A 12,375-nucleotide genomic window follows, 5' to 3' on the forward strand; every position below is an offset into this window, starting at 1 on the left:
CGGCCAGTGTTCTATGACGTTAAACATTTACTCCTGGACCTTCTGGTTCTGGCCTTCATCTGACTGATGGGGGTGTCCGTGAGGCAGCGGCGGCGGCGGGGATTGGTGTACCACAGCAGTCACCGTGCACTTCCCCCTGGCCTCACCCAAGCTCTCCAGCTCCTGATGCTTCTAGAAACGACCTATATAGGTGGTTGAACTTTGAGCACAACTCCTGGTCCTCCAAATCAGTGAACGCCGAATCCTCAAGTAATATTTTGTTCACACAGACTTCTTAGAGGGTAAAAGGTTCTAGAGAACAAAGCATGTTGGGAATTTGTGACAACACTTACTAAGTCAGTGTTAGGTTCAAGAAGAGATGAATTCCCCTTCTCATCAGTGGCTTCGCCTTTCCTTGTGAAATATGACAACTGTTGAAAAATCCACCCACTGAGATCAAGCAGGTGAAACTGCAAGCTGGAAATGCAGCCACCTGATGCTGTTCCCTCCCCTGCCGGCGCCAGACCCTACTGATCAGCTGGGTTCTTCCACCTAAACACGGGGGACTCGTGTTCTGTCTTGGCCAAGAAGAATAAATGCTAGGAGTCAGCAGGTGAGGCAGGACTTCGTGGACCATCTGGGCTTCTCACCCGAGTCTCCAGGAAGGTTGTTAATATGCAGATTCTGATCTGAGGTAGGGCATCTTTAACAAGCTCCCTGGTGACCACACTGTGGACTCACGGACCACACTTTGAGCAACAGGGTTCTCCAAGCGTCATTTACTTGTGTTCACATTTGTGAGAAATTACCCTGTCTAAGGCCTGGGAGATCAACAGTGCCAGGTGAACATTTAATATACCTGGTAAACTTAAGAAAATCTAATAAAAAAGAAATCCATTCCTTTTTTTAAAAAAGGCACAATGACAGTTGTCTTTACAAGGGGATTCATGTAGGAGTACCTTGAAAAGAATCTCCCCACTTAGTGCATTGTAGTATAAGGTACAGTTTACTAACTGAAAAGATTCTTGAAAGTGCCAAGTGAATTATCGTCTGGAAGTAAAATATCTCTGAAATGTTGTAAAAATAATATTAGTGTCAACCGCCTCCATTTCTGAGCACTCACTGTGTGCCAGGCGCATGTATTGCTGACCTTAAACAAAATTAACGGTCATTGTTATTTAGCAAAAATGAATTTACTCGGGAATAGCAGAGGAATTACATTTTGGGACACGCAAACTATGGCAATCCTTAGCCCAGTCTGAGGAGACAAAGGGAAGGTTAGCTTCAATTAGGTTCTGGGAAGAAATTGGGGAGGGGCATTTTGAACAAAAGTTCATTGGAGGATGAGAGTTTGGGGTTGTGACAGTTTCGCGTTGGTGGCATTGACAGGCAGTTTGCTGTTACTGAGGACTGTGGAAATCTTTCACCCTCTGCTATGTAAGTTGAGGTGAGGTGTATGTGCTATTCATATGCTACTGATGAGAGTTTAAATAATGCGTGGGTAAGAAAATGTTCCGACTAAAATACAACAGCTCTGGCTTGACCCTGGCTGGTCGTCTCTCTCTTTTTTAAAAAAATTATTTTGTATTGAAATATAGTTGCTGTACAATGTCGTGTTAGTTTCAGGTGTACAGCAAAGTGATTCAGTTTTACATACACATGTACCTTTTTTGTTTTCAGATTCTTTGCTCTTATAAGTTATTACAAAATATTGAGTATAGTTCCCTGTGCTATACAGTAGGTCCTTGTTGGTTATCTATTTTATATACATAGTAGTGTATATATGTTAATCCCAATCTCCTAATTTATCCCTCCCTGCCTTTCCCCTTGGGTAACAAGAAGTTTGTTTGTTGACCAGAAACCAATCCCATGCCAGGAGAGCTCTGAACACCATATTTATAACATTGTTATTTACAATGTCTTTCTCTTTCTTGGCAATTTAAATTAAAATGTCAACTTCAAAAAGTGTTTCAGAAAGGCACCAGAAAGAATTGTAAATAGAGCTGAACTAATCAAAAAAAGATGACTAAAGTATGCTTTTAACATCATTGTTGATGTAAAACAAAAGTCTTGGCAGAATTAAAAGACACTTAAGAGTCAAATAGAGCAAATAGCCATTAGTTCAGTAAATGAGTGTCGGGGCACCAGCATGTACAGTTTACCTGTGAGCCACCCCTTTTTCAACGAGTGTCATTACTAGGTAACAAGACTCCAAACAGACAGATGTTGCCAGGAGCATTTCCCATCTTCCTTTGCTCCTAATGAAAGCAGGCAGACACCACTTAGATGGATAAATGTGTGACAAAATACAATGCCAAGCTAGATACGAAAGATAACATTGTGCATGGTTCCATTTATATGAAATTCTAGAAAGGCAAACTGTAATGACAAAACGGAGATGAGGGTTTGCCAGGGGCCAAAGCTGGGGGCAGGGAATTGACTGCAAAGAGACAGGAGGAAACTTTTGGGGGCGATGGAGATATTCCACATCATGATGGCAGCGGTGGTTATATGACTCCACACATTTGCCAAAATTCATTGAAATGTAACTTAAAATTGCTGAAGTCTACTGGACATAAATTATATTTCAGTAAAGCAAATTTAAAAATCTATCTATCTATAATAACCTGACATAGCATTTCTATTCTTTTGTATCTGACTCAGGCTATGCAAAATCTGGTAACGCTTTGGCAATAGAAAATAAGCATGATTTAATTTAAAAATATAGAGCTAGAAGTTGTTGTAAAAGAATAGAGCTGCAACAGTTACTACACAGGAGTTGCCAAGACTTTCCTGGATGAATTCCATCCAAGATACGGCTTGTAGTCTCTCAAGGTCTTTGGACACCCAGAAAGTGGGTCATCTTTCAGAATATCTGCGTCACTGTAGAGAGCGTGTTAGTAAATCAAAGACCAGCTGGATTTGTTCTTAAACTGGCAAAATACTTGCTTGGAAGCACTATTAATCCTTTCATTTACTGAATGGGGAAAATTGGTTTTATGGTCTCGATTACCTTCAGTTGCTATCAACACTTCATATTCTGTTGGTGTAGGATATATACTAGGCATTGAACTTGTGCTTAGGAAAAGCAGAGATCATGTGACTGCTTGATTCTAATAAATGTTAAAAGTTTGAAATGAAGACTAATACTAAATATTTTTATGGAGTAAATTTGAGTAGTGAAACAATGATTTTCATTCTTTAATGCAAAATTATTTTGCCTAAAGTATTCAGTTGTTATGCAAAAGCATTGTTCTGGACTGAATTCTCCAGATAATTCTGCTTTTGACAACAAGTAACAGAAAACCAACCTACATGGGCTTAGACAGTGAGCACAGCTCCAGGCTCCTGGATCTGGGATTCTTGAGATAGAACAGCGTCCAGGGTTGTTTAGACCTTGGTCTCCACACTGAGCCATGGTTTCCTCCCCTCCTCCACCCTCCACTCGGCTTCTCTCCTGGGGGTAGGATGGCTGCTAAGATCTATTTGAGCCCACTCTTTCCTCATTAATTCCCTGAGGGGAGAGAGAGAAGATTCCTCGGATGCCTCTGTCTTAAAGGCAATGAAGGACTTTCCCAGAAGCCCTTTTTCTCATTGGTTCAAATTCGATCACATGTCTATCCCTCATTGGTTCAGAATGGGTCATGTGCCCAGTCACTGACATAAAGGATAGAATTACCCTCAGATGATCAGACATCCGCCTACAGTTGGACACAGAGTCAGCTTCCCTGACAACACGAATTGATGAAGTATGTGTGTGTGGGGGGGGGATGGTGTAGTGGGGGGGTTCTACTAAGAAAAAGAAAGGGAGAGTGATACTGAGTCAACGACAAAAAAAGGTGCATAATGTCTAATTTAAATCCATTGCTTTAAAAGTGAGTTATCTTTTCTTGCTGCAAAAGTAATGTAGGTTTAAATTTTAATTTTTTTTTAATAATGAAATATTTTCTATACCCCTATTACCCAGATTCAACGGTTAACTTTTGCTGAGTGTACTTAGGATATCCTTTCTTTCTTTTTTTTTTTAAGATGTTGGGGGTAGGAGTTTATTAATTACTTAATTAATTTTTGCTGTGTTGGGTCTTCGTTTCTGTGCGAGGGCTTTCTCTAGTTTTGGCAAGCGGGGGCCACTCTTCATTGTGGTGCGCGGGCCTCTCACTATCGTGGCCTCTCTTGTTGCGGAGCACAGGCTCCAGACGCGCAGGCTCAGTAGTCATGGCTCACGGGGCTAGTTGCTCTGCGGCATGTGGGATCCTCCCAGACCAAGGCTCGAATCCGTCTCCCCTGCATTAGCAGGCAGATTCTCAACCACTGCGCCACCAGGGAAGCCCCAAATCTTAATTTTAAGAGAATATTTATAGCCCAAAAGAAGAAAGTAAAAACCACCTTAATCCCACTATCTCTGAGAACCATTAATGATATGATACAAGCATACTTTTAAACAATAAAATAAATATTATACTCTGCAGACACAGTACAGCATAATGGTGAGCAATACAGACTCAGGTAGCAACTTCCTGGTTCAACTACTCCTTGTCTGTCTTTGTTGGGTTAACTACTTAGCTTTCCTGTGCCTAAACTTCTTCTTCCCTGTAATGGAAATAACAGTACCTGTATAAGTTCGCCCAGCACTAACCCTCCAGTTCAGAGGTTGGCAGTCTGCCGCCTGCAGGCCAGACCTGGCTTGCTGCCTGTTCTGTAAATAAAATTTTATTGGAATCCAGCCACAGCCATCCATTTATATATCCACTTATGGCTGCTTTCACAGAGCAGTGGCACGGTTAAGTAGTTGCAGCAGAGACCTGATAGCTCACACAACCAAAAGTACTTACTATCTGGCCCTTTGCAGAAAAAGTTTGCTGGGTTAGACCATCAGAGCTCTATGGTCTTGTCAAAATTTAACATGTCATAATTCTGTGGTCATGTAGTAACTTAACTAGCCTGGAGACCTGCTCAGGAAAAAGTGACATCTACAGAGCAAGAGATATTTATTTTATGAGTTAGAAAGAGTTAAGAACCATGAAGAGCTGAAAAATCTACAAAGGTGTTTAAGTGTCAAATTATCTATCTGAATTGACTAGAGATCTTGAAATATGTGAAGTTTGAGTTCCCTTAAACTCTGGGGTGTTGACGTTGGATGGACCAGAATGAAAGTAATTTGTTCAGTCTTATCTAAGACATACGAGTCATGGCTATAGGCAGAAAATAAGAAGATTGAAGAGGAAATAAAAGAGAGTCCATAATAAATTGTTTTGAATATTGCTTTTGAAAAGAAAGGATCGTCCCTATCTGTGTGCTCTGAGTGAACAGTGATGTACATGTGTGTACGTGAGCAGAGCTGTCGGCTCTCCCTGGAGAGAAGAGAACAGTCTGAGATGAACATGACCCAGGTCTAAGTTGTGGAAAAACCCTAAGTGAAAAGATGAGAATCACTGGAATTAGTGATACATTCATGGAGGAAAATGGCTCTCATATGATGAGTGGTTTTAATCTTGAATTTAAAGGTCCTCAAAATCTAAATTATTTTAATCAAGGCCAACTTTTCCATAAAACAGTGTTTTAACTAAAGATTAAATACTTGGTCAAGTGCATAATATCCTTCTTTAAAATTATACAGAAGTCACCGTCAACTACAAAGAGATTTTCTGGAATAAAAAGCTTTTTATACAGTCAGCAATGCAGTGAGAGGATTAAGAACAGAGGCTCTCCATCAACTTCCTCGATTTCAAATCCTAGCTTAGCCACCTTCCTTCTAATGAATCCTTAGTGTCTTAAACCTTGTTTTTCTTGTCTATAAAATAGGATCAACAAAAGTACTAACTTTAGAGAGTCTTGATGAGAATTAAATGAAATAATTCATGTCAAGTACTTAGCCCAGAATCTAAGAAATATTGCACACTCCATAGAAGTTAGCCATTTTAATGTGGGCAATATATAGAAACTAATTGTGAAAAACATTTTGATGACCTACCATGTAATAATATACAGTCATCCCTTGGTATCTGTGGAATATTGGTTCCACAACCCTCTGCAGATACCAAAATCCTCGGATGCTCAAGGCCCTTGCATAGAATGGGTCTCAGTTGATGCTCTGTGTCCACGTGTTCTGCATCCACTCATTCAACCAGTCACAGGTCCCACGGTTGGTTGAATCCACAGATGCAAAACCTGTGGGTGTGAAGAGCCAACTGTATTGTGATAGACTAAGTTCTTTCACTTACGGTATTTCTGCTTTATTTTTGGAGCAGCAAAGGTGAAGGTAGGGGTCTTAGAATTTCGAGGATTAGCTCAGGGAACATTTTAATAAGGACTGTATTAGTGACAGTACAGGTCGACTTGCTGCTGAAACACCGCAAAAATACAGTGACAAAAGAGAGAAAAGTTTCTTTTTCTTTAACATGCCCACCCAGCGTTGAGTAGCTCGGCGCTTAAGGCAGCTCTGTTCCATGAGGTCCTCTAGGACCCAGGTTCCATTTATCTTGTTTCTCCATCTTCGCCTGCAATAGGTTGTATAATCAAAGCCATTTCACCAGCATTGTCTTCTTCCATCCTTCAGGAAGGGAAGACAGTGAATGAAGAGCAAGCCATTTCCTTTTTAAAGGATGGGGCACAGAGCTTGTACACGTGGCTTCTGCTCCCACCTCATTGCTGAGATCTTAGTCACTGGGCCACCCGTGGTTGAAAGAGAGGCTAGAAGATATGACTTTAGCTAGGCTGCCATGCCCCCAACTAAAATTCCATGGGTTCTGTTATCAAAAGGGAGATGAAAAGAATGGATGGTGGAATCAGTTAGCAGTTTTCTACTGGCGTTGCTATGGTAACTACTAATATTGCTTCATTGATCCCTAGATACTATTAATTTTGAGACACATCATCATTTTATGCAACACTCAGTAAGAAAAACCATGCTATTGAAACTGGGCACATTGCTTTCTTATCAGCCGAGTTGTAGGACACGTCCTAATTTTGAGATTTTTCAGCTGTGAAGAGTGTGTGTCTTGGTATAGAAGAAATACAGTACTGGAAAGACTTAGGAAAAGAAAGTGATCTAAAGACATCCATTTTTCAGTCTTTTTCTGTGTGTGTGCCTTTCCTTGGGGCAAGCATAGGCAGCAGATATGCAGCTTTGGTTGACCTGTTGAGCGTAATGTTTAGAACAGGTGATTGACAAGGTATTGTACTCTCCGCGTGAATTTAAGTCAAATTCCTATGACTGCTGGTAGAGGGACTTTTGACTCAAAGTCTTGGGGAAAAGTTGCCTAGATTTTCAGTCATTCTGGACCGGATCTGGAGTTGAGTAAACAGACAGTGAGGGTCCTGTTTTTGCTAGCCAGGGTTCTCACTTAACAGAAGGACAAAGACCGAGGGCTATAGTCTGAGGGAACAGACGTGGCCATGGCATTTGACTTCCTGTCGCAACATTCAGTCGTCACCCAAACACTGGCTGAACACCAAGCACTTTGCTTGGTGCCCTCCAAGACCTCCAGAGCTCATGCAGGGAGAAAAATAAGTAGACCCGTAAAGGCATGCAGTTGCGTATGGGCTATGATAGAAGTCTGGTAAGTAGAGGCACACACTGGGGATCGTCAGTTCCCAAGACCTCCCAGTGGCAGGGACATCAGGACTGGGGAGGTGTAAGGACTCTTCAAGCAGAAGTAACAGAATATGCAAGTGCATGGAAACGTGAAACAGTGGTCACTTCAAGGGGACTGAGTTATGATCCCTTTGGCACACAGGACTAGAAGCAGTGGGTATGTCCAGCTTTGTTTCCCTTACAGTGCCTTATACATAGGAGGCAAACAGCAATATTGGTTTAATCGAATTAAAGAAAAGACCAACTTCTTGGATGGCCAGATAGAGCCGAGCTGAATTTTCCTGGATCAAAAAGATGCCGGATTCCAGTAAATGGACAGAAGCAAAAAGATACCTTTGGTGCCACGCTTGTTCGGGAACTTACCGTTATTCTAGCTTATTTGGCAACTTAAGGTTTGAGGATTTAATGGATAAAGGAACTTGTTTGGAACTGCTCTCACCAGTCTTATGCTTATTTTCTCCAATTTAATAAATGCACAAGTGTATTGTACTTCAGAACACACCTCTCATCCTTGTTTACTCAGAGCACATGGTGCCGCTGGTATTACCGTAAGAATAGAGTCTCAATGCAGCAAGTACATCTTGGTGAACTTGACCTCTTACAAAGGCTAGAGGATCAGACTTCTTATTCTCAGGTTTTAAGATGTAATAACGAAAGACCCTGGTCTGTTCAGTAAGATCATCTGGTAGCTTTGAATCTGGTCAATGACAAATCTATAATATGCAGATGTCTCTTGCTGTATATTGCTACTGAAATCTGCTTCTATCTTATATAGATCACTGTTACAGATGAGGAAGTTAGTAATCCATCCTTTTTAGATCTGGTGAGAACTCCCCAAATGAGGAAGTGCACACTTATACTTATGTTTGCTTGGTAAGTTTGACTTGTGATGGATTCAAAACCTTGTGTCAAATTTACAATGCATCCCGTCCTTCAGATCAGGTTGAAGTTATCTCTTACTTGTTCTCCCTTGTCTTTCAATGTTGCTCCAGGTTCACAAGTGCTGTGGTTTATCAAGGACTTGTCATGCGCCTGGGAATTACAGGAGGCAACCTCTATATCGACTTTTTCATCTCGGGAGTTGTGGAACTGCCAGGAGCCCTCTTGATCTTACTAACCATTGAGCGTTTTGGTCGGCGCCTACCCTTTGCGGCAAGCAATATAGTGGCAGGAGTGGCATGTCTTGTCACCGCGTTCTTACCAGAAGGTAATTGTCCCCTAAGTCTGTTTGGCAGCCAAGAACTTGAAAAAAATCTTAAAATAATCAAGAATGGAGAACTTGTCTTTAGAAAATGGACCATGGCATCAAGATCGTAGTGCCAGTCGTGCTCTAGTGATGTCACTCTGTTTTCTGCCTAACCAGCCTAACTACTTTGAGTATAAAAGATTGGTTCTATAGATTTTTCTGTTTTCTCCATTTCTCAGTTCATTTATGGATGAAATAGATGTGAGAAATCTAGCTTGGAGTGATGTAGTCTACTTTTTAAAAAATTTTAATTGAAGTATAGTTGATGTACAATACTATAAGTTTCAGGTGTACAATATAGCGATTCATAATTTTTAAAGGTTATACTCCATCTATAGTTATTATAAAATACTGGCTGTATTCCCCGTGTTGTACAATATATCCTTGTAGATTACTTTATACCTAATAGTTTGTACCTCTTAATCCCCTACCCCTATGTTGCCCGTCCCCGCTTCCTCTCCCCAGTGGTAACCCACTAGTTTGTTCTCTATATCTGTGAGTCTGCCTCTTTTTTGTCATGTTCACTAGTTTTTTGTATTTTTTAGATTCCACAGATAAGTGATATCATATTTCACTTAGCATAATGCCCTCCAAGTCCATCCATGTTGCTGCAAATGGCAAAATTCCATTCTTTTTTATGGCTGAGTAGTATTCCATTGTGTGTATATGTATATATATATATATACCACATCTTTATCCATTTATCTGTTGATGCACAGTTAGGTTGCTTCTTGGCTATTGTAAAAACACTGCTGTGGACATAGGGGTACATGTATCCTTTCAAATTAGTGTTTTTGGTTTTTTCTTGGATATAGACCCAGGAGTGGAATTCATGTCGTTTATTTTTGATCACCTTTATCCAACTTAATTTTGTGATATCATTGACCCTGTTTCACATTTCTTCCACGTGGCCAATCCCATGTGAAACACTGAGGTTGCAAAGGGAAGGAAAACACGTCTTGACTTCAAAAGGTTGACAACCTAGTGAGGAATATAGACACTTCAATGCTCTCACAGCAAACTGTGATAAATGAACTAATAGAATGATTTACAAGATTTAGAAATAGGAGAAAAAAGGTGCAAGAAGTGATGAATCCATGGGGCTAGTCAGGAGAAGCTTCCCAGAGGTGAAAACTAGGCACGTATGAAGAAGGAAGAGAAATGTGCCCGACAGAGGGGAAGGCTAGGAGTGATTTTGCAAAGGAAAGCATGGTTCTCAGAAGTACGCACCACCTTCGATGGTTCGGGAACCAAACGTTCTTTGTTATCACAGGAATATCCTGGCAAGGAGGCTGAGGGATCATCTGTCACCAGTGGAGACGGCCTCACAGCCAAGGCCGAGCCAAGAGCTTGGGCGTGGTCTTGTGAGCTTCAGGTGGAGGACAGGTGGCCTCCAAGTGGCTGTTGCAGTTTGGACAATGGCAATGAGGAGGAGAGAGGCTGAGAGCAGGAATCAAGGTCGTGGCAGTCGGGCCTGAATGGGAGACAGTGATTTCAGAGATGTTTCAGAGTTAAATGGGGAGGGGGGCGTTTGATGACCGGTGTATGGTACAGAGGTTGTCAGTGACTCCAAATACACTGTTAATGGAAAGCCGGTTATCTCTGCCTCAGAACACAGCGGGCACTGGACAGAGGAAGCCTTTCAAACTCCCAGGGAACGCGTGTTTTAGAGCAGATCTATTATTTCAGCATTTCAGGAGGTGTGGGGTGGGAGGTGGCTGGCAGAGCTGGAGTCCCTGTTAGTTCTTTGTGTCAGCACAAGAGAAGCTGCCTTTTCCTTTGCGGATCCTCTGCGGATCAGGGAAGAACTGATAATACTGTGGAAGTCGAAACAGACGTTTACAGATGAGTTTATTAATTAAATAAGGATTTATGAAATCCCAAAACATCAGATAGACCCTACCTATTTAAATAAAATTACAGAAATGCCCATCTTCAGAAGAGAAGGGTGGAAAAAAGATGTGAAGTCCTGTCATACTGGAATGGTTGATGATAAACAACTGACTGTTTACATTTATCTCATTTTTCTTGAGCGTGTTAGTTTCCTAGCGCCGCTGTAACAAAGTGCCACAAACTGGGTGGCTCGCAACACAGAAGTTTATTCTCTCACACACCTGGAGCCTGGGAGTCTGAAATCCAGGTGTGGGCCAGGCCATGCTCTCTCTGAAGGCTCTAGGTGAGGATCCTTCCCTGCCTCTTCCTAGCTTCTGGTGGTTGCCAGCCATCCTTGGCATTCCTTGACATCATTCCAATCTCCGCCTCCATCTTCACATGACCTTCTCTGCATCTCTGTGCCTTAACTTAACCATTATATCTGCAAAGACCCTATTTTGAAATAAGGTCACATTCTGAGGTTCTGGTTTTGGGGAACACTATTTAACCTACCACATTGAGTTAACACATTATAAGAGCTGGGGAAGCTATTGGCCAATGCGCATCTATTTAGTGTCTATTAATTTCTGCCAGTAAACTAAGAATAGAGGTAGTGCAGTGAACAAGACAGACATAATTTCTGTCCTCGGGAATTATGCACAATTTAGTAGAAGGTGACAGATCAGGAACATTGGAGACTTCACTGTTCTTTCTGTTTTACTTTGGCACTTTTTCGTTTTAAGTTTAATTTTTAAATGTAGTTCCCTAAGACAACGTCATCTGTTCTCATTGCATCTGGAACAGGAATCAAATATTAATTACGTATTCACTGCATATGAAGTTAGGAAAGTGGAGAGAAAGATTAATGACTGAAGTGTGGCCCATCTTTCCATTACGTAACTTTCCCCAGAAGATCTTCTCTGGCCTTAGACTGACTGGGATGACTTTAATGTGTGTTGCATTCAGCATGATCCCAGAAATCATTGAAGATCATATGTCCAAACCAATATTGAAGTAACTAAGGGGGTGAGAATCAAGCTATTTTATAGAGAACACTCTCATATATTAGAAAATATAAGGCAAAGAATAGATTTTTCTGTTTGGTCCGATCAGTTTTATTTTGTAGACAGAATTTCCCAATTTAAGCCTTAGAATTGTTCTTAGCAACATTGAAAATGAATTGCTCTTATTCTGGATACATTTTTATTTGTATATTCTGCAGATTCGGCCGCTTTTATAGTCACACGCTGGTCATAATTGACTGCTAAGAATAAGTTCAAATCCCTAATGCTGGGAGACGCAAGAGGGAAGAGATATGGGAACATATGTATATGTATAACTGATTCACTTTGTTATAAAGCAGAAACTAACACACCATTGTAAAGCAATTATACCCCAATAAAGATGTTAAAAAAAAAAAAGAACACTGAAAAAAAAAATCCCTAATGCTGTGTGTGAATACCAAATATTAGCAGAGGTTTCTTGCTTGAGTTGACATCCTTACTTCCACTTAAGGGAACTTTGGGACTTGGTTACTTGGGCTGTTGAATTAACATTAGAAAGACTTTTCCTCTCAGCCTTTCTTGACATCATCACCAGGATGACTGCCCCTGAAGAGAATACTGAGTAGCCTTCTAGGGGAATCAGCTCTAAACTTATCTCAGAGAAAACGGTTTAACCAACT

General features: G+C 41.0%; 1 protein-coding gene across 1 annotated transcript in view; it reads left to right on the plus strand.

Moving 5' to 3' along the window:
• The window catches only part of SLC22A3 (solute carrier family 22 member 3), an 88,826-nt gene that overhangs the window by 62,959 nt on the left and 13,492 nt on the right, over positions 1-12,375 (plus strand). The window contains exons 6-7 of the mRNA XM_030853002.3: positions 8,349-8,446; positions 8,566-8,780. Coding sequence (XP_030708862.1) covers positions 8,349-8,446; positions 8,566-8,780 — 313 coding nt within the window. The remainder of the gene's footprint in view (positions 1-8,348; positions 8,447-8,565; positions 8,781-12,375) is intronic.

This window comes from Globicephala melas, chromosome 14, assembly GCF_963455315.2.
Source record: "Globicephala melas chromosome 14, mGloMel1.2, whole genome shotgun sequence".
NCBI classification, from domain to species: Eukaryota; Metazoa; Chordata; class Mammalia; order Artiodactyla; family Delphinidae; genus Globicephala; species Globicephala melas.